The sequence below is a fragment of the Candoia aspera genome, chromosome 1 (genome assembly GCF_035149785.1).
Source record: "Candoia aspera isolate rCanAsp1 chromosome 1, rCanAsp1.hap2, whole genome shotgun sequence".
In the NCBI taxonomy this organism is placed as follows: domain Eukaryota; kingdom Metazoa; phylum Chordata; class Lepidosauria; order Squamata; family Boidae; genus Candoia; species Candoia aspera.
Genome location: NC_086153.1, coordinates 20,523,137 through 20,549,351, shown reverse-complemented (window position 1 = coordinate 20,549,351; position 26,215 = coordinate 20,523,137). Strand labels below are relative to the sequence as shown.

Sequence of the window (26,215 nt, the reverse complement as noted above, 5' to 3'; positions counted from 1 at the left end):
CTAGTACCCACCTGCAGGAGCTGCCCGCCCACCTGCGCTCCTTAGTGCCCGCAGCACCCACCCTCCATAGTGCCTGCCCGTGGACCCACCCGCCTGCCCTTAGCTCTCACCTGCCGGCCTGTTTGCCTGGGACTCCTGCCTCTTCCCAAGTCATGGTCACATGAGGTCCTTGCTTAACAACCCATGCAGTCCTGGGGTTACAACGGTAACTAGGACTGCCAAGATTGCCATCGCTAAGCTATGCAGTCACGTGACATCATGCTTTATGACCACATTGTTTAGCAGTGGAAACTCCCGATTGCCATCGTAACCTGAGAACTACCTATATGCATTAAAAAATAAATGTTCTTATATATTTTGTGATTATTAGTCAGGAATAATTTTAATCTCTTGAAATCCACTTCCTAACATATTTTTATTGTTTAAAAAAATAAGTCTGTATAATGTGAATAACATGGCCAGACAACAATTTTTCTAATATGTAAAGTTGGAACTCATCAGATATCCTGAAGAGGCCTATTGAAAAGATAGTTGGATGACCAGCTATACTTCCAGGCTACATCTTCTTAGATACCATGGAATCTGAGTTTGTGGAAGCTCACCTCTTTTATACATGTCCAACATTGTGGATAAGTGACATGTGTTTATAAAGATTTGGTCCTTCCATTTTTTCCCTCAGTTGTCTTCCAGCTTTCATAGTCTATTGGCTATAACTGTGGGATGGTGCAAATGGTACTTTTTCTTCAATAAACAGCTGAGGAAGCACAAAATGTCCCATTTTGGTTTGGATAGGGCAAAAAAGGATGCATATAGAACAAAAGCTAAATGTAATTTGACATAATTTAAGCTTAAAAATGATATTAATTTGAAAGGTACAGTATATGATTGTTGTAAACCGCCCAGAGTCCTCCGATGGGAGGAGATGGGCGGGGATAAATTAGATAAATAAATAAAATAAAAATAAATACCACTCATATACTGTATTTAGTTATGTTCTTTCTCTGTCACATTAAAACTGAGAATTTAGCAACAACCTTTGGAGAAGATATAGCATGCCTTACTCAAGTCTTTTGGGAGGTGTCACAGACCACCATGACCTCACTTACGCATCCCCAAATTATGTGATCCTGCTCCAGCTACAAGAACTCTGAATGATGCAGTGTATGTGACAGAATAGACACAGTGCCAAACAGAAGCATCTGGAAGAGAGAGAAGGAAAAGTAAATTCCTCACTCCATATACAAACTGCTGGATGAAGTTCCCTCAGAACACAAACGGGGCAGCCTTGGAGTGTGGGCATGGTGCAACACCCTTGTCATTATTGCAGAGAAAAGTGACACTTGCATTTTGATTGTAAGAGATAATCAGATTCCATCCTGCAGTTGTTTCCTTGGCAACGGATACATGCAGAGAAGAAGAAAAAAAAAACCCTTGAAATCATTGAAGAGACAATTGGCATGAAATGAACACATGTTTTTGTCTAGAAAGGGATTTATAGAAGTGCATTTGCATAAATATTTTCCCACTTGTTCATGCCACAATTTCAGATGTATTCTTAAGCAATTAAAGGAGCCCAGCAGATAAATTGACTGCAGGTGTGTGAACCCAGGAGCTGTTCTGCTTCCTTCCTGTTCTGCATTGGTCAGATTGAGAAACAAATTGTGCCTAGATAGGAATGTCTCCTGTCCTCAATCAAATGTAGGCCAATAATATACACAGTCTGACTACTATCTCAACAGTATAGTTAGCAGAGAATCTGATTCTATTTTTGTGCCTTTAACTTTGCTTACTAGCATTAGTTAAAGGCACAAAAATTAATCCTGTTTTTAAAAAGTGGAAACTGGGTTTCTATCTAGCATTAGATAGAAACCCAGTTTCCACTTTTTAAAAACAGGATTAATTTCCACAGTTTGCTTGCAAGTTGTTCCTGCTTTTCTTTTTAATTTTTCCCCAGAACAGTGTTTCTCAACCTTGGCAACTTTAAGATGTGTGGACTTCAACTCCCAGAATTCTCCAGCCAGCATGAGTTGCCAAGGTTGAGAAACACTGCCCTAGAAGTTAAACCTAAAGAGACCTTCCTTGTTTCCTGTCTGTTGGTATCTGCTGGTATTAGACTGTATTTACCACCTTCTCACACACCATCCAAAGCTGGAATTGCATTTACTAGAAGCTGGTATAATCATAGGGTTTTGGCTATGGGAGGAGCTGAGTTTTTCATCTATGATAACTTGTCAATTATATTTGGAAACAACTGCCGTGCTCAGCTATTGAGGTCTCATTTATTCATTCAGCAGAATGAAGGTGGTCAGACTCTGGGGTAATAGAGTGGATTGTGAGCGCTATATTTGAATGCTTCCTCATGTGTTCGCTGCTCCTTGTTATGCTTTGTCCCTGTTTGCAGGTAAAGATAAGAACAGTCTGTAACTATTTTACTTTTGTTTACCTTGTGTTGGAGATCCTTTGGAGGAAACCTTCCAAAGGCAGAACACAAAAAGAAAAAAAAAACTATAAAGCAGACAGTGCTATGGCTACTTTTGGTCATAAATTGAACTGGCGACAATTGGTGCTTTCAGATGAAGATTGTACTGAATGAAGGTGGTTAACAACTATGCTATCGAATTAGAGCAGGGGAAGTCCAAGTTCAAACTGCATTTAGCTAAGTTCATTAGATGAGGCTGGTCAACCCTTCTTAGACTAATGTACATTGTGGCTAGATAGGATGAAATTAGGTGAGAAAGTGCTATGCGTGCCGTCTTGCTCTCCTGGAGAAAAGTCAGGATATATATCTAACAAATAAATAAAATGCTGCTCCATAAACATAAGCACTTGTGAATGGCCCACAGAAAGTTTTCCACTCAAAAACCACTAGCATTTTCCAACAGTTTTTTCCTTTCCACAAGAACTCCATTGAGGACAAGAGAGAATAGCTACTGATTACCATTGACTGGAAGTAGGAACCCAGGAAGCACAGTCAATCCACTGGCTGAGGTGTCACGGAATTACAAAAACATGGCTCTTTAGGTCTTGACTTAAGATTCACATCAATAATGCAGCAATCCGCTTCACAGCTGTTGGTAATTGGGACGTTGGAAGCAAAAGGGTTGGTTGTGGTAATATTCCTCTTCCTTTGTCTTTCAGGGGAGCTGTACAGAGCCTCTCTGAGGAAGCATCGCTATCCTGCACAGGGCAGCATTGAAATCCATGAGGACAGCGAGGTGAGGTACTGCCTGGAACATGCTTCAGGCAGCTTCTGCACCCACAGCAATACAGTACTCAGATGCTGCTCTGATCATGCCCCAGAGACTGAGATGTTATAATGCGACGGGGGGAAAACTGAATCTTTTGGTTCACAGCAGTCAAAACTATCTTTGGCTCCAAAATTACATTTGCTGGGCTGTTGTTTAGTTAACTGCTGTAAATCACAACCTTCATCCATGTATTGGGATTTGATTCTCTTACTGAGAAAGCAGAGCAGAGGGACCATCCATGGTTTTAATGATACTTTTAATTTCAAAAGGTTTGTTTGTTTGTTTCTCATATTCATATAGCCGCCCTTCTCACAAGAAAGTGACTCTAGGCGGCGCACAATAAAAAATTTAGTGATGGTTTCAGATTATCTTTTAGTCTGTAACTTGAGCTTTTTCTAATGTGGCAAGATGCACTAGAAAATAATAAATCACTCTTTGCAATGACCAGTTTTCCCATCTTCCACTTTTTCTGGGGTGAGAGCCCATGAATAATCTGGGGCTATTGACTATGAAAGCTTCCCTTTACCAGAGCTTTGCTCTTTCTCTCATAAATGGAGCATAAAACAAAGCTTCTCCTCAAACCTCTTTAATTTTCCAGACAGACCATTTGTTTCTTTTTCTTTCCCTCTCCAGGAAGGAAGTCAACTGCAGAATTGCAGAACGCATGTCCTGATACTTGTTCTTCATGGGGGCAACATCCTAGATACAGGAGTAGGGGAGCTGAGCAGCAAGATGGCCGACATCAACACGTTCACATCTGTATTTGAGAAAGTGACACAGGCCCATTTCCCTTCCTCACTCGGCCATATCGTAATCCGACTTGTTCCCTGTCCAGCTGTCTGCTCTGAAGCTTTCTCCCTCATGGCCAAGTGAGTCCTGTTCCTTCTTAATTATCATATTGCTTATTTCAGTGGACTAGGAAATAAACTTTCTCTGAAATTTTGTGGGAAAGGAAATGAGATACACCTTTTGGTAAACCATTCTTTCTCCATATGCCTTTCCACCTGAGAAGTTGGGATAACAGCAGCTTGCCTTGTAGACGATTGTGAAAGAAGTACAAACTGTGAAGCATTTCTGGATTAAAAATGACAGATTAATAAACAGAACAAATAGCAACAGTACTAAATAGTGACATTTCTTATAGATGGGAATGTTAGAAAAGTTCTATTTTCAGCTGTGGCCACAGGTGGCTCAGGCTGTATTGGTTGATTCTTTTTTAGTGCCTCTGGCTTTCTGAGGTACCTACGGGGAATTTTCTCAGCACAGATATATGTACCACAAACTATGAGCTGAGCTTTTAAAATGAAACATAAACCTCTGTAAAACAAAATGCCATTGCTGAGAATAAAATTCTTGGATACTGCACTGCTGGGATCGGTTTAGGCAATATTGATTGTTCTGTGCAAAACTAAAAGAAACTTCTGAACATAAAGCCACCAGGTAGGAATGGCAGGGACAGTCCAGGAGATTGACATGCACTGGTAAATCCTTTCCAGGGAAAGGGAGCAGCTTAGCAAAGGATTGGGTTCCTCCTCTGTTTCTTCTGGAGCTTCAGCTCATCTGGAGAGATTAGCACTGAACGTTTTAAGCCTCTTGAGAGGGTCAGCAGCAGAATGTTCTTTGTGCTTCCCCTCTTTAAAACCCCATTTGTGTTCTTTGAAAGCAACAGCAGGAACATGGAAGAAACCCAACATACTGAAATAATTATTGGAACTATACATTAACTGATCCATGTTACTGTCTTGTATCCAATCATTTTAAATACTAAGCCATACTTTGGATGGAATCCCCTTTTTCTGTGGGGCTCAGATAAGAGGCCCCTTTTCTGCCTCCTCCTCCCATAAAAGGTTCAGTTTAAATCAGGATTTCTGTTTCCTGGCCAAGGGGAAAAGATGGTAACTAAGTTCTTCAGCTCTTCTGAATAGGCAGAGGCAAATGCCTCTTTCTGATTGCAAAAGAATTCCTACCATTGCCTTCCCTGTCAATAAGAACATTCTAGCTTCAGCTCAACAAAGGGGGTCCGAAGACCCTCAAGTTATTTATTTATTTATTATTCAAATTTTGCTACTGCCCATCTCCCCCAAAAGGGGTATTCTGGGCGGTTTACAATAAAATCAATAAAATCAAGGGTATAATAATAACAATTAACATCTATAAAAACAATTACAGATATAAAATGCAATAAATAAGTATGAAATCCAAGAGGTTAAATCAGTAGTTGTATGTTTGTTTGTTTGTTTATTTTTTAATTTTTATCCCGCCTTTATTATTTTTATAAATAACTCAAGGTGGGGAACATACCTATTACTCCTTCCTCCTCCTATTTTCCCTACAACAACAACCCTGTGAGGTGAGTTGGGCTGAGAGAGAGGAACGGGCCCAAGGTCACCCAGCCGGCTTTCATGCTTAAGGCAGGACTAGAACTCACAGACTCCTGGTTTCTAGCCCAGCACCTTAACCACTAGACCAAACTAGACCATCCCCCTCCTCCCTCTTTGCAGAAAACAGAGATGGGGAATATATGGTGTTTAGTCATGTCAGAAAAATCTCCCAACCCCCAATTCCTGTGAAGAGAGAGGCAAGGAGCATACTTCAGATTTCACGGAGATGGAAAACAATTGGAATTGGCACACAGTCCCCAGAATGCCCCCCACCTCTGTATTCCTAAACGTCAGAAAGAATTTTTTTTCTTCAGACCCTCGCCATGGCAAGCCTGGCAAACAAAATTATTGTGGGGATAAGCTTAGGGGAGACCTCCAGATAGGCCCTCAAAGAAAAGGTGGGATATTTATGCACTAATAATCAGTTGTCCAAGGCTGCACATACACAATAAGCTCACAGAAATTAGCCACATGTAATAGAACCTTATGGCTGTAGAAGTAAAATTTATGGCCATCTTTCTGTATCCTGGGTAATTTTAGACAGTCTGTTCTTTGACGTGTGGATTTTTAAAGTTACTTTATATACTATAGCAAGGACTGACCATGGTTCCACTAAGAAGCACTGCACTAAGATACTTGCTTATGTACCAATTGTCAATTTACCAGCTGAACTCTATGAAAACAGAACAGTGAACTCATGACGGAAGCATGGGAATGTATTAATTGCTCAGAAGAAGAAAAAAGCTAGAGCAAGAGAGTCTGACAGCCCCAAGAATCCAGGAGGCTAAGGAATAAGCCAAGTGCCCTCTCCCTGCTGATTTTCAGGGAAGCTGAGGACATCTGTGATTCTCAGCAGGAGGAAGAAAAATCCCTTCTTGATGAATTCTTTAGATGTTGTATGCCCTACAAACTAGATTTTATAGGTGGTTGTACTTGAAAATTGAAAGGCTGGTGGTTGCACATTCTGTTTCTTTGCTGGGAGATAAATATTTTCCTCCTCCTTCAGTTCATATGAAAGTTCTGCTGATTAAATATATAAAATGTCAGATATAATTAGAATCTTTAAAACAATTAGTGTTGTTGGTTCTTGCACCGACTGTGAAATGAATTCAGAAGCAGAATGAAAACTTTCTATTCTCCTACCTTCACATCATCAGTTACATCAATATAATTGGCACTAAGTGAGCTGGCTCCTCTGTCAAAATATAGCTCCTGCCCTAATTGCTGTTTTCTGCTATGTCGTTATAGACATTAATTTAGTTAAACGGCCTTGTAAATAATTAGATTTCACCCTGTCATTCTGGAGTTCCTCTGTGCTCAGGGATCGTAAAGCAGTCAGTGTTATGTCCTGGGTCAGTTTGACCAAAGGCCTAGAGAAAATGATGCTCTGCAGTTTTCAAAGGTGGGACACAGCATTTATGTTCTGAGAATCATAAGGCTGAGGTCAAGGAAGGCTGGCACTTAACTGGAACTGAACCCAAGCTGCTACTTCTGTTTTTGTCTATTTCATTGGCAATGTCTTCTCTTGCATTTGTCTTTCAATCTGGCTTTGTTGGCACTCACCAGCATCATGTAGCCAGATTGATTTTGCTGTTTGTCTCTGTGACATCACCTAATTTACTATGTGATCCCCAATTGGTCTATTCCTGGTGACTATTCCAGGAAGAAAAAAAAAAGGAATTGGAGGAGGAATTGATCCTGCACCAGCTAATAAGAGAAATACAAGGATAAGTAACAGGATGTTAAACAAAACAAAATTAATCTTCCCTCTTTTGAAAAATTAACGTTCATCCTTCATTCGAAATGGGACAATATTCAGCATACTGTAGCTATACATATAATTAAAGTGAGCAGATATCCTTGAATGGGGAGTGTCATGGAGGGAGGCTATTAACTGCCCAGAGTCACTAGGAGTCAGGTGGCATATTTTGTTGTTTATTCGTTTAGTCGCTTCCGACTCTTCGTGACTTCATGGACCAGCCCACGCCAGAGCTTCCTGTCGGTCGTCAACACCCCCAGCTCCCCCAGGGACGAGTCCATCACCTCTAGAATATCATCCATCCATCTTGCCCTTGGTTGGCCCCTCTTCCTTTTGCCTTCCACTCTCCCTAGCATCAGCATCTTCTCCAGGGTGTCCTGTCTTCTCATTATGTGGCCAAAGTATTTCAGTTTTGCCTTTAATATCATTCCCTCAAGTGAGCAGTCTGGCTTTATTTCCTGGAGGATGGACTGGTTTGATCTTCTGGCAGTCCAAGGCACTCTCAGAATTTTCCTCCAACACAATTCAAAAGCATCGATCTTCCTTCTCTCAGCCTTCCTTATGGTCCAGCTCTCGCAGCCATATGTTACTACGGGGAACACCATTGCTTTAACTATGCGGACCTTTGTTGTCAGTGTGATGTCTCTGCTCTTAACTATTTTATCGAGATTTGTCATTGCTCTTCTCCCAAGGATTAAGCATCTTCTGATTTCCTGACTGCAGTCAGCATCTGCAGTAATCTTCGCACCTAGGAATACAAAGTCTTTTACTGCGTCTACATTTTCTCCCTCTATTTGCCAGTTATCGATCAAGCTGGTTGCCATAATCTTGGTTTTTTTGAGGTTTAGCTGCAAGCCAGCTTTTGCACTTTCTTCTTTCACCTTCATCATAAGGCTCCTCAGTTCCTCTTCGCTTTCAGCCATCAAAGTGGTATCATCTGCATCTCTGAGATTGTTAATGTTTCTTCCAGCGATTTTAACTCCAGCCTTGGATTCCTCAAGCCCAGCTTGTCGCATGATGCGTTCTGCGTACAAGTTGAATGGATAGGGTGAGAGTATACAGCCCTGCCGTACTCCTTTCCCAATCTTAAACCAGTCCGTTGTTCCGTGGTCTGTTCTTACTGTTGCTACTTGGTCGTTATACAGATTCTTCAGGAGGCAGACAAGATGACTTGGTATCCCCATACCGCTAAGAACTTGCCACAATTTGTTATGGTCCACACAGTCAAAGGCTTTAGAATAGTCAATAAAACAGAAATAGATGTTTTTCTGAAACTCCCTGGCTTTTTCCATTATCCATCGGATATTGGCAATTTGGTCCCTAGTTCCTCTGCCTTTTCTAAACCCAGCTTGTACATCTGGCAATTCTCGCTCCATGAATTGCTGAAGTCTACCTTGCAGGACCTTGAGCATTACCTTACTGGCATGTGAAATGAGTGCCACTGTTCGATAGTTTGAACATTCTTTAGTGTTTCCCTTTTTTGGTATGGGGATATAAGTTGATTTTTTCCAATCGGATGGCCATTCTTGTGTTTTCCAAATTTGCTGGCATATAGCATGCATCACTGTGACAGCATCATCTCGCAAGATTTTGACCAGTTCAGCTGGGATGCCGCCGTCTCCTGCTGCCTTGTTATTAGCAATGCTTCTTAAGGCCCATTCAACCTCACTCTTCAGGATGTCTGGCTCTAGCTCACTGACCACACCGTCAAAGCTATCCCCGATATTGTTATCCTTCCTATACAGGTCTTCCATATATTCTTGCCACCTTTTCTTGATCTCTTCTTCTTCTGTTAGGTCCTTGCCATCTTTGTTTTTGATCATAACCATTTTTGCCTGGAATTTACCTCCAATGTTTCTAATTTTCTGGAAGAGGTCTCTTGTCCTTCCTATTCTATTGTCTTCTTCCACTTCCGCACATTGCTTGTTTAAAAATAATTCCTTATCTCTTCTGGCTAACCTCTGGAATTTTGCATTTAATTGGGCATATCTCCCCCTATCACTGTTGCCTTTTGCTTTCCTTCTTTCTTGGGCTACTTCTAGTGTCTCAGCAGACAGCCACATTGCCTTCTTGGTTTTCTCTTTCTTTGGGATGTATTTTGTTGCCGCTTCCTGAACAATGTTGCGAACTTCTGTCCATAGTTCTTCCGGGACCCTATCTACTAAGTCCAGTCCCTTAAATCGATTCTTCACTTCCACTGCATATTCCTGAGGGATATTAGTGAGCTCATATCTAGCTGATCTGTGGGTCTTCCCTAATCTCTTTAGTCTGATCCTAAATTGTGCAAGAAGAAGTTCATGATCTGAACTACAGTCAGCTCCAGGTCTTGTTTTTACCGACTGTATAGATGTCCGCCACCTTTGGCTGCCAAGGATGTAGTCAATCTGATTTCGGTGTTGTCCATCTGGTGAAGTCCATGTATAAAGCCGTCTCTTAGGCTGTTGGAAGAGAGTGTTTGTTATGCAGAGTGAGTTGTCTTGGCAAAATCCTATCAGCCTATGTCCTGCTTCGTTTTGTTCTCCCAGGCCATACTTACCTGTAATTCCAGGTGTCATTTGACTGCCCACCTTAGCATTCCAGTCTCCCGTGATGAAAATAACATCTCTTTTAGGCGTGTTGTCCAGTAGGTGCTGCAGATCCTCGTAGAACAGCTCTACTTCAGCTTCTTCAGCATCTGTGGTTGGGGTGTATATTTGGATCACTGTGATGTTAGATGGCTTGCCCTGAATTCAAATTGAGATCATTCTGTCGCTTTTTGGATTGTATCCAAGCACTGCTTTAGCCACTTTACTATTAATTATGAAGGCTACTCCATTTCTTCTGTGGTCCTCTTGTCCACAGTAGTAGATCTGGTGGTCATTTGATGTGAAGTGGCCCATTCCAGTCCATTTCAGTTCGCTGATGCCCAAAATGTCTATCTTTAATCTTGACATCTCCCCAATAACCACAGCCAATTTGCCCTGGCTCATAGATCGTACATTCCAGGTTCCAATGGCGTGTTGATCCTTAGAACATCGGATTCGCCGTTCACCACCAGCACCATCGGCCGCTAACCGTCCTTTCGGCTTTTAGCTAGCTGCGTCATCACGTCTGGGGCTAGTTGAACTCATCTTCTGTTCCTCCCCAGTAGCATTTTGACCATCTTCCGACCTGGGGGTTTCATCTTCCGATGGTATACCGACATATCTCTGGTTGTACTGATCCATTTAGTTTTCATGGCAAGAATACTGGGGTGGGTTGCCATTACCTTCCCCAGGGATCGCATTTAGTCTGACCTCTCTGTCATGACCTTCTCGTCTTGGGTGGCCCTTCACGGTTTAGCTCATGGCATCATTGAGGTGCTCAAGCTCCAGCACCACGACAAGGTAACGATCCTTTGCTGAAGAGGTGGCATATACATTTAATAAATTATTTTATTCCCCTACCATTGTATATGGATGACTGGGGAAGGCAATAGCAAACCACCCCGCTATAGTCTGCCAATAAAACATCATGAAAGCGGCATCCCCCCAAAGGGTCAGACATGCACAGGGGACCTTTCACCTCACACCATTGTATATTGTATATACTGTCCAGGTTATATGGAAACTGCAGTCCAACCATCCTGGAGTGTGTCAGATCGAAAAGGGCTATTAGGCTTGGAATTTCTTTGAATCTTTCTATCTTTAAGCCTCTGTCATTCACATCTGCATATTTATAGCCAAAATAACTGCCAGAATATCCCAGGGTTCTTTTTTTTTGCCATTTTCTTAAGGAAAAAAATGCCACCTAGGAGAGAGCGCATACACTGTGCTTCAACAAAAGCCAAGGATTCTGTTTCTAACATTAGCCAGTTCAGTGTCTTTGCTCATCCTCTCTTATGTATTAACATAAGTGCTCAGATTTTCAGAAGATTGCTTCTGAAACTTTTCACTTAGCTTTTGTGGATAATAGATCTTGATAGGTCAGTTACCGCTCTCCATGAGTTTGAGGAACCCCCTTTTGAAAACTCCCTAAGTTAGTGTTTCTTACCACATCTCAAGCAGTGGATGTGTGTGTTCATTATAACCCTGCAGAGTTAAATTTGGGTACAGCTGCTCCAGCTCTCACATGTCATCCCTGGAAAGCCTGGCTGATGTCTTGCAGGGCTTCTCTGATGAAGATAAAACAGCAGTGGATTTGAATGTGCTCCTAACTGAGTTATTTCCCTTGACAGTGGCCATAATGTAATCAGGTGGAAAAAAGAAAGCTACTTTGCAACATTTGCCATTCCTTTGCATGATGAAACAGGGAAGTCTGGACCTGATGCTGGTACTTGACTATGCTGCAAGTCCCATCAACAGAGTTCTTCTCTCCTCCTACCTGCAGCCATAAGGCATTCAGAGATCCTGTATCCTCTTGAACCCATCATATTCCTGGATGCTTGTTCTTCTTTTCACTTCCTTTCCTTCCTCCCGGTACACCTTTTCTTTTGTCCCCTAACAGATCTTATACACTTTAAGGCCGCCCTTGGTTATTTCAGAATAAGGGGAAAAAATACTATTTTTAACCCCAGTAAAGCAGAGAACAAATTAAGGCTGCCTCACTCATGGACTGGGGATGAGATGAAGACAACATCATGAGGGCACAGCAAAAAAAAAAAAGTCAGGCCATGATTGTGCTGTGGTTCAGTGCATGTGAAAAGGTCTTGGTTGAATTGGAATAGCCTTTCTGATTTGACAGTTTTCAGATGATGGTGTGACTGCAACTTGCAAAATTCCCAGCCTACTTCTGGATAAGAGGAATAGTTAGACTAAGGTTAGAACCTGTATTTGGGAAGGAGCATTATTGCTGGGAAGGATCGCATTTTTCCCACCCTGCAGTGTCTAATTGGTAGTCTAATTGCTAATTACTAACCTGCTGTCTAATTACTAGAACAAAGATGTTTTAAATAATGCAGTTGTCCAACCAAAACTTCGCAGAGTCTTGAGCTACTGCCCAGTCAACATTAAGGATATTTTGCTGCTTGGCAGCTCTCAGTGGGCTAAATTTCAGCAGCTATGTGTCTTGAACAACAGATGAAAGTCAACTAATTATTGAAAAATTACCAGAATTATAATACAGACTATCCATTTATTGATACTGAAATTAGCAAAGAGATTTTATAGCAGTAATTAGGCCTTTAATGGAGCAGTGGTCTCCAGCTGACATTGGTTAGCCCCTTGAAAATAGGGAGGAGGAATGTAAAAGCCATAGAGGAAGGACAGAAGACTGAAAGAAGTGGGAGGGAGGGGGAGTAGAATGGGGAAGATAGGAATGGGAAAGCAGCAGGCTTGAAAGAGTTAGAGTAGAGCAAAGAGGGGAAAACAGCAGGAGCTACAGAGTTGAAGGCTGAAGTTCACATCATTTCCTGAAATAAGTAATCAAATCTGGCACAGTACATTTATAATATAATACCTGTTATTTAACCTTTAAAAGACTGCTGTAAGGAACAGTGCCCAGTGTTTATGAGCTGGATGGAGTTTGCTTGCATTCTACATTGGACAGATGGTTTTCTAGATCATTTCCCCTATAAAACGTTGAGGTGGCTTGGTTTCCTTGCTTCAGCCACTTGGAGATCCCTTTCTCAGTTGTAGATGTTTCTGTGAAGCTGTGGCAGCAGCATGGGAGGCAAAAGGTCCTGGACAAGGTGCCTTGCCTGACCAATCTTTTCTAATCTTGCTACTCTACATTTTTGCTTCAGAGGTTCCACATCTGAAAGCTGGTGTTGATGCTTTGTTTCTGGCTTATTTCATAGCTATCCCATCTTGTTCTACATCCTTCTTTGAACTGTCATTTAAAGTTATTCTCTCAGGCTCTGTAAAACTTTTCCCAAGCTCCAGGCCCAGCAGCTGTTTGGCTATTTTGGACGGAGGGGAGTAATATGAGTGGCTCAGCTCAAAAGAGCATTTTTCTGGAACTTCCAATGTCCTCTCCCAGCTGAAGGTAGCTGATTGCACACTATGAAGTGTTTCAGCCAGAGGCTTCAGATTGGAATGGGAAGGGGTGCAGCTTAGAGTAGAGCATCTGTGTTGTATTCAGCAACTCCTGGTTCAATCCCAGTGTCTGAGATAGGGCTTGGAAAACCTGCAATCTTGCAAAGCTGCTGCCAGTCAGTGTAGTACTTAGCTAAGTGGCCCAATGATCTGGATTAGTATAAGGCAGCTTTCTGTATTCCTGTAGGCACCGTTTGGACACCCACAAGGCAAGGTCATCCTCCAACCCATACAAGTGTTGTGCCATACTGCCTCCTTGTGGCAACTGATTGGTCATTCACAGAGTAAAGGGAGTAGAAGAGAAATGGATATGCTTTTCCAGAGAAAAATGGTGAAGCAAAATCTGTAAGTTGAGCCAAGTGAAAATATTTAATTCCTACGAAGCTGAGCAGCCTGAAAAGTGCTTCCCTGCCTCCTTGATTTTTTGCAGTGGGTTTGTTCCTAACTCTCTTTCACAGAGAGCCCTGTTTTTGTTGGCAGATTGCTAGGAAAGCCTTTGGCCCAGGAGAGATCAGAAAAGTCACACACCAGGCATTTCTATAAAAATAATTTTATTTACAGAAAGCAAACATATTTAAAAGCTTCTGCATTCTTACAGGCTCTCAGTGAGAGCTGCTTAACTCTCTACATGCCTACATAGAAGGGAAACTGAAACTAAAAACAAGTCCAGGCAAGTTCTTCTCCCCCCCCCCCCAGTGCAACATTTAACAACTGGAAAGGGGACAATTAAATTCAACCTTTTCACCCAGCCAAAATGATTAGTTACCATAGTAACCTTAATCTGTAGTAGAAAACATATTAACAGTTTTACCATGATTGCCAGAACCAATGGCTCAGGCCCTCCATGATGTTGACGTGGGAGCTTCTTCGCTTCTTAGGGGCCACACTTTTACTGGCGAGTTTTGCACAGCCATAAGGGCAGAATTGCTCCCAGCCTTTTTTCATCGAGAATTTGCATTGTGTTGATAAGCAGAATGTACAAGCTGTGTAAAGAACAAGGCACAAAACAGAATGTGCAGTTAGCAAGCTTTCTTCACACACTATTGAAACATCTGAATTGTTCCCATGCTTCCATATTCCTTCACCGTTCCCTTTTTGTGTAAGTGTGTGCTATACAGCAACAATGTGTTGTCAAAAATTCTTAGCAGCTAGTCTCCAGAAACTGTTCACACTAAGGATAAACATCTTTTCTTCCTAACCAAGTACACAAAAATGAGGAGGAGGAAGATGCAATCCAACCATGGCTGCTGCAGTAACTGCTTTCCTTCCCAATTTACCTGAAGTTCTACCACTTCACCGTCTGGCTTTCACTTTTTATTGTTCTCTCTCTGTTTAAATTTTCTTCTTTAGTAATAATCCACTAACCACTACTCTCCCCTTATTTAGTGGGGTTGACACTCCTCTTGGGACAGCTGACAGCAATTAAAACCAATTGGAATAATCATTCCAGGAAAAATAGTATGTATTAATAAAAAACCAGGCTGACAATAGCAAAAATAAGACATCAGTTGAAATTTACGTGCTCTTAAATCAAACATCTTCCTAATTAAGAAAGCTTTCATCAACTAGTGAAAGACTGCTAAGGATGGTCTCTCAAAACAGGCAGTTCAACATTTTAGTGTGATCAGAAAAAGAGTCTTTCTCTTGTCAAGCTACTATGTGGGACCATATTCTAGGTCTGTGTTGGACATTTGCATGGTGATGACACCAAGCCAATGCTGGTGTTTTGCAGTCAAAAATGCCAACTCCCCTGAGATCTCAGGAATATGATTTTCTTTTTTTCCCCATATTTCTGCATCTGGAGAAATGCCTGGGTCTTCTGTCCTTTATTTTTGAGCTGGAGAGGCTAAATTCCTGCCGTAGTGCTTCCTCCCAGCTTGCTTCACCACTTCAGCTGGTGATTGTGAGCTCCTGACCATGTTTGCCAACTGTAGGTTGATGAGGGCAATGTGCATTAAGAATAATGTTCACGTTGAGTTTGTGGTATGGCCAGTCTTATTCACATCAGACAGGATACTGTCCACCTCAGCTAGCATAAGGAAGAGCCTCTCCATTAGTATGTAAGATGTGGGCAGGCTGGTATGAGAGTAGGCAGGCTCTAAAGCAGAAGCAGACAAAGAGTCCATAGCCTGCTTGAATGTTCAAGGAGAGAGACACAAAAAAAGGGGGGGGGGGAGGAACCTACCTGGTCTTTTAGAGATAATTCCTTCCCTGCTCCACCCCTGGCAGCCCCCCCCCCTTTTTTTATGACCCAGGTCTGCCTTTTTGAAAAAAGTTCCTTAGCATCCAAGGACCAGGGCCATGGAAAGAATGGCAGTGATATGAGGGTGTCACCAGAGGATGGCCAACTTATTTGAGTTTGGATTTTTAAAAACAAAGGCAATAGGTGTTTTTAGCCTACCAGAGGCTTAGCAAACATACCTTATGGCTTATTTTCACAGAAAAAAATAGTAAAACTTCTTATTACCAGCAATCTGTGAAGATGGATGGTCTTCAAAATATTTTTGAGGAATTGGACTACTGCGGGGTGGCTAATGTCAGTACAGTTGAATGTGTCTTGGCTAGTCTAAAATTGCCATCTCTTTCCTCCATACTTTATATTGTAATATAATATAAATTTACAATGACCCTGTTCGTAATTGCGGATAATTTACAATGCCATCCCCTTCTCTTCCTTTAGCTTGAATCCTTACAGTTATGATGAGACATCTCTAAGTAGCAGTGAAGATCACATCCCTCTGGCTGCCTTGCCCTTGTTGGCAATCTCTTCTCCTCAGTACCAGAATGCAGTTGCCATGGTGATCAGCAGAGCCAACCAGGTTTATAATGAATTTCTCAGATCTCCTGATGGGGCAGGCTTTAATGGGCAGGTATGACCATTCTTCTTTCTGCTAGAAAATCTAAAAGATATCATTATATCAGTACACCGTAACTGATAAAATTTCTTTTTCACAGAAGTTATATGTTTCATTCTTTATTCCTTTAATCAGAAAATACTCCACTGATACTAGTAAAAGAATAGGAAATTAAACAATGTATCAGGCTTCTAGTGCTTGAACTTTTGCCTGAGTGTATAATTTGCTTCCTGAAACCTTGGTATTTGGAATAGATGGTATAAAGCTTCTGGACCGATCTAAATTGAGATGGAATCTGTGTTTCAGACGGAGGCCATACTTATTTTTTCAGTTTCTGAGGGCTACAGAGGCATGGCGGTAATAGGGTGATGTCATTTGAGGGACTAGGGTGGATTTCTTTCTCACCAAATTTCCCTTTGGAAGCTTGGAAAGCTTTCAGAAAATACAGTAGGTGTTAAGTCTGTCAAAACCTTTAACATGCCTAACTTACTGCTTAATTGTGAAATAAAAGAAGGAAATCTCATGCCACCAAAATTTGCTGGCTCAGTGTTGAAGAACTCCAGACGCACGTAAAAGAAGGGAATTGGAGGACGAACTGTGGCTACTCATATTGACTCATTTGTGTTTTTTTTAAGTTATCCCATGTTTATCCCATGCCTCAACTAACAACTAAGCCTCAAATGGAAACTGTAGAAGATGTGATACCGAAGAGTAGAGAGGACAGAGGGAAAAAAGTCAATTCTTAAAGATAAATGGTTATTTTGTGACCAGATAGATGCAGTTCAGGAAGAGAGGGGGAGCCTGTTGGAGTGAGTTTTTCAACATTTTACTTTCTTCTGGTTAGGTAAGAATGAAGAACAATGTCTCTGGAATTCTGGCTTAAGGATTCCTACAAAATCACCCATTCTAGTCTTCTTACAACAGCAGCCCTTCCTGCCCAGCCTCACCTTGATGCAACATTCTTCCCCTCCAGTGTTGATCCTCAAAAAATGCAATAAAAACCATTTCCATGGAAACTGTTATTATGTGGAAAAAGAGAAGATAAAATTCTACAAGGGGTCTTGCTAAAAAAGGAAAAAAATCTGCTTACTTCCTTGAAAGCCCCATAAGGAAGAAGATAAAAAATATTTGCAAAACAAAAACTCCCTCACTCTTTATTTTTTCCGCTCTTCCGTTTCTACTACTACATTAAAAGTGATGTCCTTTGCACAGTGCTGACATTAAATAAAGGCTTAGTAGTTGTTGTCTCTAGATTCTCCTTTCCATGTCATACTGTTTTTCAAGTCAGGCCGGACTGTGGATTTAACTGGTTGAGTCCACACAGACCCTTGGGAGGAAAGCAATAGAAAAAAGTGTGTCTGGGGAACTAGAAGCAGGGAGACAAAATAGCATAATGGTTTAGTGGAGGTCTGCTTCTTCAGAATTGAGAAGATGGTAAGAAGGTAGACCGGAACCAGTACTAGGTTCTTCTATAATAAGTAAACAACAGTTGAAAGAGGTATGTTTTGCTCCAGGAAAGTGACTTGGAGGGAAGGATTAACCTTTCCCAGGACTGCTGCAGTCCAATGCAACTTTGGGTTGTCCCTATAGCTGATTTTTATAGTAATGTGAACAACTTAATTTAATTTCTCTGTATTTTATGCCTAGTTTATGTGCTGCTGATTATGCACAAATTCACCGTATCTGTTTATTTTGTTGATTCAGCTGATATAAGTGAATACACATATTGAAAACTGGTTTTATTATTTCCAGTATGGAAATAATACAGGAAAGATTTTTTCCCTGTGAGAAGCCATAGCCTATTGTAAATATCCTCCTTGTGTTCAAGTCTTTGCTTTATGACTGGAGGATTTATGAACTGCCTGTGTCTGGGGTTGGGTTCTCACAACACACTAGAAGAAGCTAAAACATAATTGGAAAGTTTGCAATTCAAGATACTGTCAGGATGCTGTGTGAAGCAGGTAATCCTATGAAGCCATAAAATGATTTATTTTGTTAATCGTAACATGGTATCTGAATGTAGCAGCTATATTTTGTTAATCTGAGTTGTGTGGACCCAACCAGTACATTCCCATTCTTAACTTATAACTTACTTTGGTGCTTTTATGTGTGTGTTACGTAGGACTTGAAGTAGACTTCTCTGATTGGGCCAAATGACAACCTTGGTGCTTCTTCTTGGTCTTCCAGGTGTGCCTTGTTGGGGACTGTGTGGGAGGAATGTTGGGCTTTGATGCCATTTGCTATAGCACAGGACTAGCAGATGAAAGCCAAGTCAGCAGCAGAAGAGGCAGCACCAGCAGTGTTCAGGTATGCACGGGAGGGTGTCAGAGAAGGCAGCCGCTACACATCTTGTCACCTACAATGGCAGTTTTGCTAACTGGAAAGCTTCAGAGTATATTTTTTTCATCAGTTCTTTTTTTTCCCCAGGTAACTCATTAGCAGACCATTCATTCTCCCCTTATTGTGTTACAGGCTATTGTCTAAGATGGTTGGAACTACATCCTGGAGTCTACTAACATGTTACATGCTAACTTCTACCTTCTTAGGGATATTGATTATTCTTATAGGCTGGTACTGTGCAAGAAAAATAATCAGAAATAAATTTTTAAATTGTTCATAGGATGCAAGTTCTAGATTTTATAGTCTGCTGTAACTGCAATTCTTTCTGAACATAATGCTAAAATAAAGCTAATATTTGGCAGAATCATTTGGTAGATAATGGAATCTGTTTTACCATGTGTGCATCAGAAAGTGGCAAAAGCATTATTAGAAGTTGATAAGATTCAGGTTAAAATAATTATACAATTATATCTGTTCACAGCATTGGTACATGTATAACTTTCTGAAATGGATATCATGATTTTCACATACTTTGCCTGTTGATGTTTGGTTCAACATGACAAGTTAAAATTGTGGAGTCCTTGGTGCTCTCTGAGCCTTGTTGTTTTCTTGCAGACGTTTCATTGCTAGACTAGGCAACATCTTCAGTGCGAAAAGGGAGTGGGCCTTGCTCTCAGTTTATATACAGTGGCTTGCCCTGCTTGTGTTGGTGGAGGTGTTGTTCTCTCATTGGGAGTTCCTTGATTGGGCTGTTGTTTGCTGCTTGGTTGATTGACTGAGTTAATAGTTCTTTGACTAAGATATAATGTACTGTTTGATTGTTCATCTGGTGTTAATCCTAGTGTTAATCTTTGCATATCTGGGTGTTGATTGCTGGTGAAGAGGTGTTCTGGTCTTTTGGCTTTTCTATTGTCTCTTTTGAATGGTATGTAAATGTTGTTTACCTCTATGTGTCTGTTGATGGCTGTTTTGTCTGAGTGCCAGGCTTCCAGGAATTCTCTGGTGTTTTTGGATTTGGCTTGGTCTAGGATGCTCACAGTTTCCCAGTTGAAAGTATGGTTGAGTCTGTCCATGTATTGTGAGATTAAGGAGTTCTCATCGTGTCTTCTGACTGCTAGTTGGTGTTCGTGGATGTGCTCTGCTAGTCTTCTGCCTGTCTGTCCTACATAGTGTCTGTCCAGAGCCCAAAATATTGTTAGTGACCCCTTCCACCCTCATTATGGCTTGTTCTCCTTGTTACCCTCTGGGAAAAGGTTCTGCTGCATTCGATGTAGAACAGCTAGATTAGGTAGTAGTTTTGTCCCCTGGGCTTTTAGACTCCTGAACTCTTAATAATCCCTTCTCACTCCATGGGTACACATGCTGTGTGTAGGACTGATATTTATTAAAGGTAAAGGTTTCCCTTGACGTAAAGTCCAGTCGAATCCGACTCTAGGGGGCGGTGCTCATCTCCGTTTCTAAGCCTTGGAGCCGGCGTTGTCCCTAGGGACACTTCCGGGTCATGTGGCCAGCATGACGACTCGGAACGCCGTTACCTTCCCGCCGAAGCGGTACCAATTAATCTACTCACATTTGCATGTTTTCGAACTGCTTGGTGAGCAGGAGCTGGGACGAGCAACGGGAGCTCACCCCGCCGCGCGGTTTCGAACCGCCGACCTTCCGATCGGCAGCTCAGCGGTTTAACCCGCAGCGCCACCGCGTCCCTTCTATTATTTATTAGGGGTAAAGATTAGAGGAGTGGAATGGGTAAAGAATATATATTACTTATTATAGTAATTATGGTATTCTTATTTTATTGCTCGAGCCAATTGCAACAAAATTTCATTTTAATGTACACTTTGGTGTATAGTGAAATGACAATAAAAGTTCTGTTCTTTTCTGTTCTATTCTAGATGATCTGTTTCCTTTTTCTAGTGTTCTGGGGTGCTGCAGTGCATTAGTGCTTGTCTGAATAATGTTCTTACACAGCTCCTCTTGTGGGAGGTTGGGTTGTTGCTTTGGTAATGGAGCCCTTGGTTAGTGTGGGTAGCATAAACAACATTTACATACCATTCAAAAGAGACAATAGAAAAGCCAAAAGACCAGAACACCTCCTTGCCAGCAATCAACACCCAGATATGCAAAGATTAATACCAGGATTAACACCAGATGAACAATAATCAAAGAGCTATTAACTCAGTCAATCAACCAAGCAGCAAACAACAGCCCAATCAAAGAACTCCCAAGGAGAGAACAACACCTTCACCAACACAAGCTGGACAAAGTACGGTATATAAACAGAGAGCAAAGCCCACTCCCTCTTTGCACTGAAGATGTTGCCTAGTCTAGCAATGAAATGTCCGCAAGAAAACAACAAGGCTCAGAGAGCACCAAGGACTCCACAGTTCAACCCTGAGCTACAAATATTCACTTTGATTGGTACAAGTTAAAATTCCCTCACTGCAATGTTATGGATCCTCAAATCATACCTCAGTGGCAAACTAGATAGTGAGATACATAGATATGTGTATGGGTGTATTTGAGACCAAGAACAGGTTGTAGAAATATGGCACCTTAACAGAAAAATGAATTTTAGCACCATAATTTTAATATCAGCATGGAACATAAAACAGCATCTAAAAATATCCTTACAGCAAAGGTAGGCCACCCACAAGTTCTGTGTGGCCTGCCTCTAGTCCCATTTTCGGAATTTCCTGATCATACTGCTGATATTCCCTCGCAGAATGAGCATTTCTGGCAATGTGACTCTTACTACTTTTTTAAAACAATGAAAACAGGTTTACTTCTGCTAAGGTTGATGCATCTGTCTTACTGAATCCAGTTCCCAGCCTAAACATTTTCACGCCTTCAAAACATTTTAGAAGAACACAATGGCAAATCTCTACTGAAGAAAGCAGATGGAAAGGTTTAAAAAACAGCTGGAAATTGCAAAACTAAGGATTGTTTTAGGCTTTTTGGAGAGGCGGTAAGATTGCACAAAAAAAAAAAGTTAAGAAAGCAGAATTGTAGGGGAAATCCTGAGAATAGAATTGGAGGAAATGTACTTTTAAGGAGGAAGCAGAGAGAAAATTGTTTGAAAGAGAGGATGGAAACAAAGTTACAAAGTACAATGAAAGTGTTGGCAGAGTGCTAGAAAGCATTTGGCCCAGAAGAGATCAGAAAAGTAACACACCAGGCATTTCTATAAAAATAATTTTATTTACAGAAAACAAACATATTTAAAGGCTGTTTGCTGAGAGGAGAGATTTCTCTCAGCTGCATATTCTCTGCAAGCCTACACAGAAGGGAAACTGAAACTAAAAGAAGTCCAGGCAAGTTCTTCTCCCCAGGTGCAAAAATTAACATCTGAAAAGAGGACAATTAAATTCAACCTCTTCACCCTGCCAAAATGATTAGTTACCATAGTAACCTTAATCTGTAGTAGAAAACATATTAACAGAAAGGTCTTGGATATTTATGTTTGGATATGGTAGAATAGCTTTTGGACTGGCCTAGCAAAAGACCCTAACAGGTATTATTCTGGATGCTGAAGTCACCAGACTTGGAATGTGGTCAACTGAGTCCTTAAGAAAACTGACAAGACCAGCTGATCCTTTAGCTCTGCCTCGGCTTCCTGATTACTTTTTCTGAAATTCCAGAAATTCCAAATCCAGATGGCTTGTGGATTTGAGAAGTTAATGATACCAATCAGGACACAAAAAAGAGAAGAAAGAGCTGACTGTTTTTCCAAGACTGTCCAATTTTCCAAATCCAAGCTACCTTTCTCAGAATTGGTAGAATTGGTAGAATTCAGCAGAATATAAAGGAATGTCTATAGGAAATTTCAGATTATTAATCCTCCCCACTAAAGATTGTGTCTTCTAAGTGGTGTTTGATGACCTAAATGAATTTCTCTCAGGCATAACCTGCAAACTCCCTGTGATTTGGAAAAGAGTACATGGTTATCCCTTCTCAGGATTTTAAATCTCAGTAAGAGTTGGTGATCATCTGCCTCGTCTGGCGCAGAGTGGTAGGCAGCAGTATTGCAACCACAATTCTCCCCATGACCCAGGTTCGATCCCAGTGGAAACTGGATTCTTGGGTAGCCGGCTCAGGTCGACTCAGCCTTCCCTCCTTCCAAGGTCGGTAAAATGAGTACCCGGCTTGCTGGGGAAGGTGACGACTGGGGAAGGCAATGGCAAACCACCCCGCTATAGTCTGCCAAGAAAACGTCGCGAAAGCGGCATCCCCCCAAAGGGTCAGACATGACTTGGTGCTTGCACAGGGCACCTTTCACCTTTCACCAAGAGTTGGTGAATGAATTTAGGGGGAAAAAAGATGAATGATGCAGTTTAAACAAGCTATTGCAGTGATAAACCCTATGTGCTGGGTCAGCTATTTAAAAAATTCTTTTTGTCATACACTGTGCTATATTTTTTCCTCCATATGCCTTTAAAAATTTGTGAACTGTAAGCACACAAAAATCTACAAGTTTCAGAATTTATTTGGGATGGCGTGACAGTGAAACGGTATAAAACTCTTGTGAAGTTACTGTAGAGGTACACTTTGCACAGTAGTTTTGTTTTTCCCTCGTTGTCCAAAGGCCCTATTTTGCCATAGATTTATCTTAGTTTTTAATGGCTGCATGTTGCTGACTGCAGTAAACTTAGGGGATGAAAACTGTAACAACTGTACAGCTCCTTCATGTGTCCTAGCATATTAATTTCCCCTTTAAAATGCACGAACACACACATGTATTTTTCCCTTTCCCTAGGATAAACCTGTCTCAGCTGAAGATTCAAATCTAGGAGACCTCAAGCGCCTCAGCAAAAGTAATATTGATATCTCAGGAATGATGGAGAATGAAGAACCTAGACAACCATTGCCCCGGAAACAAAGTGACTGTTCCAGCTATGACTGTGATAGCATAACACACCATCATGCTTTTCTGTCAAGGTAACCAAAATCCTTGCCCAAAGAAAGTGTAAATTCAAGCAAGCAGGAGCAAGATTATTGTTGCATGTATCGTTTTAACTTGTAATCTGCCCAGAATCTTTTGAGGTAGGTGGGCTATAAAATAATAGAATATTTAAAAATTTAAAAATCAAGAAATGAACAACTATGATGCAGATGGAAGAAACAACAAAACCAGGTGTCTAAAATTCTGCTAAACATGGTTTCCCTCAGATAGCTCAGTCAAATTTCTCTTTTGAAATTAAAGGTCCTAGCTTCTTCCTCTAAGGAATGAAACTAAGTAGGTATAATCAGTCGAAGGCATCTTACTTCCTTAGACCAAGTACAACATGATGCCCTCTCCTGTTCCATGCATAATAAGCCATCTGACCAGGCAGCAGTTAAATCTTGCTTCAACCCTAGTGATAGGACAGGATCTTCTACCTCAAAAGAACACAACCGACTGGTTTGGGATCTCAAGACAAGCTGTCTAACATGTACAACTTGCCATAAATGCTGCAATGGGGTGTTAGTGCATTATGTGAACAAAGTAATGAATAGATAATGTCTGGTAGGCTGTACAGCCTGGGCTTGCTACTTATCTACCTTCTCACCCAGGTTACCAAAGAGAGCTTTTGAAGAACACAAGTGTAGCAGGATCTCCCTTGGAGCCCCTTCCATGTGTGAGGCACCATGATGGGAGTAGGTTTTCCAATTAACTTCTCAGCAGATACAGGACACACAGTATAGTACAATGTTGTGGTCTTTTATAAATTGTACACAAGGCACAAGCCTCATAATTGTGGGAAAAATAGGAAGTGTTAGAAAGTCTATAGGTTTTTAGTGGCCAATAGTTCTGCATTCATTAACTCTAATTGCTGCTTTGTTTGTTTGTAAACTGAATTTTGCATTTGCAGATGTGAACTGTTTTTTCATTCCTGTGTATTTGGGGTAGATTTAGATAAAGAAAAGGAAATTAGTCCTTTTCTTAGGACTGATGTTTTGGAATAAACTGAGATCAGGACATCACACACCCACAAAAGTACAAACGCACAAACGCACAAACACAAACAAAAATATTTTGCCTGCAGCCCAAAGACCTCCTTTAAGCTAAACTGTTATCCTGGTTGGTGAAGGTGAATCTGCTTCTCTCTGCCTCTTATGTTGAAATTTAGTCCACAAATGCAAAACCCTCATTCCCATATGTTGATGTCCTTGCCAGTAGGCTTACAACCCTTACACATATTGGTTTTTTTCTTGTTGAAAAAGTTTCAACATTGCAGAATGGAGCCATGTTCTCTCACTTTTCTTACTCTCTTTCCAGCATCCACTCAACGATGTTGAATGAGGATGCAGATTTTCCCCCAGCGAACACTTCCAGCATGTTGGATGTTAATTTGGGGCGATTTGAATTTGAAGTGTCTGATTTCTTCCTCTTTGGCTCACCCCTTGGTTTGGTGCTGGCTATGCGGAGGACGGTGCTGCCCAGTCTGGAAGGTGAGCAATTGCCCATCAGCTGACAGATAGCAACTCTTGGCTACTTTTGGATAGACTTTTATGTCCCCAAATAGAATGAGGGTCAGTTTTCTTCAGAAGAGCACAAACTTCTTTGGGCACAGTTTGCTTAACTGTGTAGGATGTTCAGTGCTGTTTTTCTAAAATGCTTTAAAAAAAAGGATTTTTCCAGACAAAGTGCTACTGTAGATCCAACATCTCAAAATCCACAAATCATATCAGTTTTTGAAACAATAGAATACTTTATCGGTCAAGTATGATTAGACATACAAGGAATTTGACTTCGGTGGAAGAGCTCTCAATATATTTACATAACATCAAAAATAAACAGTAGTAAAGTAATAATGTTATTTACTAAAACTATACAATCAAGAAATAAAAAAAAATGAGGGTCCTTCTCATGGATTGCCATGATGATGCTTTTCTTCCCACCTTTTCACACTTGTTAAAGACTAGATTTTTATTTAATGGCCGCTGAGACAATTGCAAACATTGTCTACAGTTCAAGGTTTCTTAAATACTCCATTTTGTGGATTCTTGTTGTTCAAGTTGAATGTCTGTTTTAAGAGGCTTTCAATTGTATAAAAAGAATCAATCCATTGCAGGTGGAAATTCATTCACCAGTGGACCAACATGTGCCTTAAACATTGAAGTTTTGACCAATTTTATTAATCAGGTCTGGCAGACCAGATATTTGCTGTAAAATGCCAGGCTTACTACAGCAATTAATACCATTGGATTGTGCTTTGTTAGCCCTAGGGTGATTCTAATCTGGTTTTTAAAGCTCAGCTAGTTTGATAACACCTTTGAGTATTGATGGAACACCAGCTAGGCAGGTGCTGGAATTGTGTCTTTGTGATTGTTGAGTAATGACAGCCTTGTCTTGCAAAGCCAATCCAGGCCTGGAGGTAGCAGTTCAAAGAGAGGGTTATAGGATGGAGAAAGTAGGTTACTAGAAGGAGATGAAACGCTCAGAGTCACCTAAAAATAGGAGCCAATTTAGGAGAGGAACTGTAGCTCAGTGCCAGGGTAGTGCCTGTTTTGTATTCAGGTTCTGATTTTTGCTTTTGGCATCTCCATGTAAAAAAGTCAGAGTTAGAACAACTCCCCACTGATGAAGAGAGAACTGAAACAGATGGATAAATAGCCTCTGTGTTGTCAGTGGGAAGAAGAGAGGTGACTGGAAGAATAT

General features: G+C 41.0%; 1 protein-coding gene across 1 annotated transcript in view; it reads left to right on the top strand.

Annotated features, from left to right (window-relative positions):
* The window catches only part of PITPNM3 (PITPNM family member 3), a 161,824-nt gene that overhangs the window by 110,470 nt on the left and 25,139 nt on the right, over positions 1 to 26,215 (top strand). Inside the window, exons 5-10 of the mRNA XM_063299212.1 lie at positions 3,139 to 3,215; positions 3,882 to 4,117; positions 16,062 to 16,251; positions 18,424 to 18,543; positions 23,330 to 23,511; positions 24,833 to 25,005. Coding sequence (XP_063155282.1) covers positions 3,139 to 3,215; positions 3,882 to 4,117; positions 16,062 to 16,251; positions 18,424 to 18,543; positions 23,330 to 23,511; positions 24,833 to 25,005 — 978 coding nt within the window. The remainder of the gene's footprint in view (positions 1 to 3,138; positions 3,216 to 3,881; positions 4,118 to 16,061; positions 16,252 to 18,423; positions 18,544 to 23,329; positions 23,512 to 24,832; positions 25,006 to 26,215) is intronic.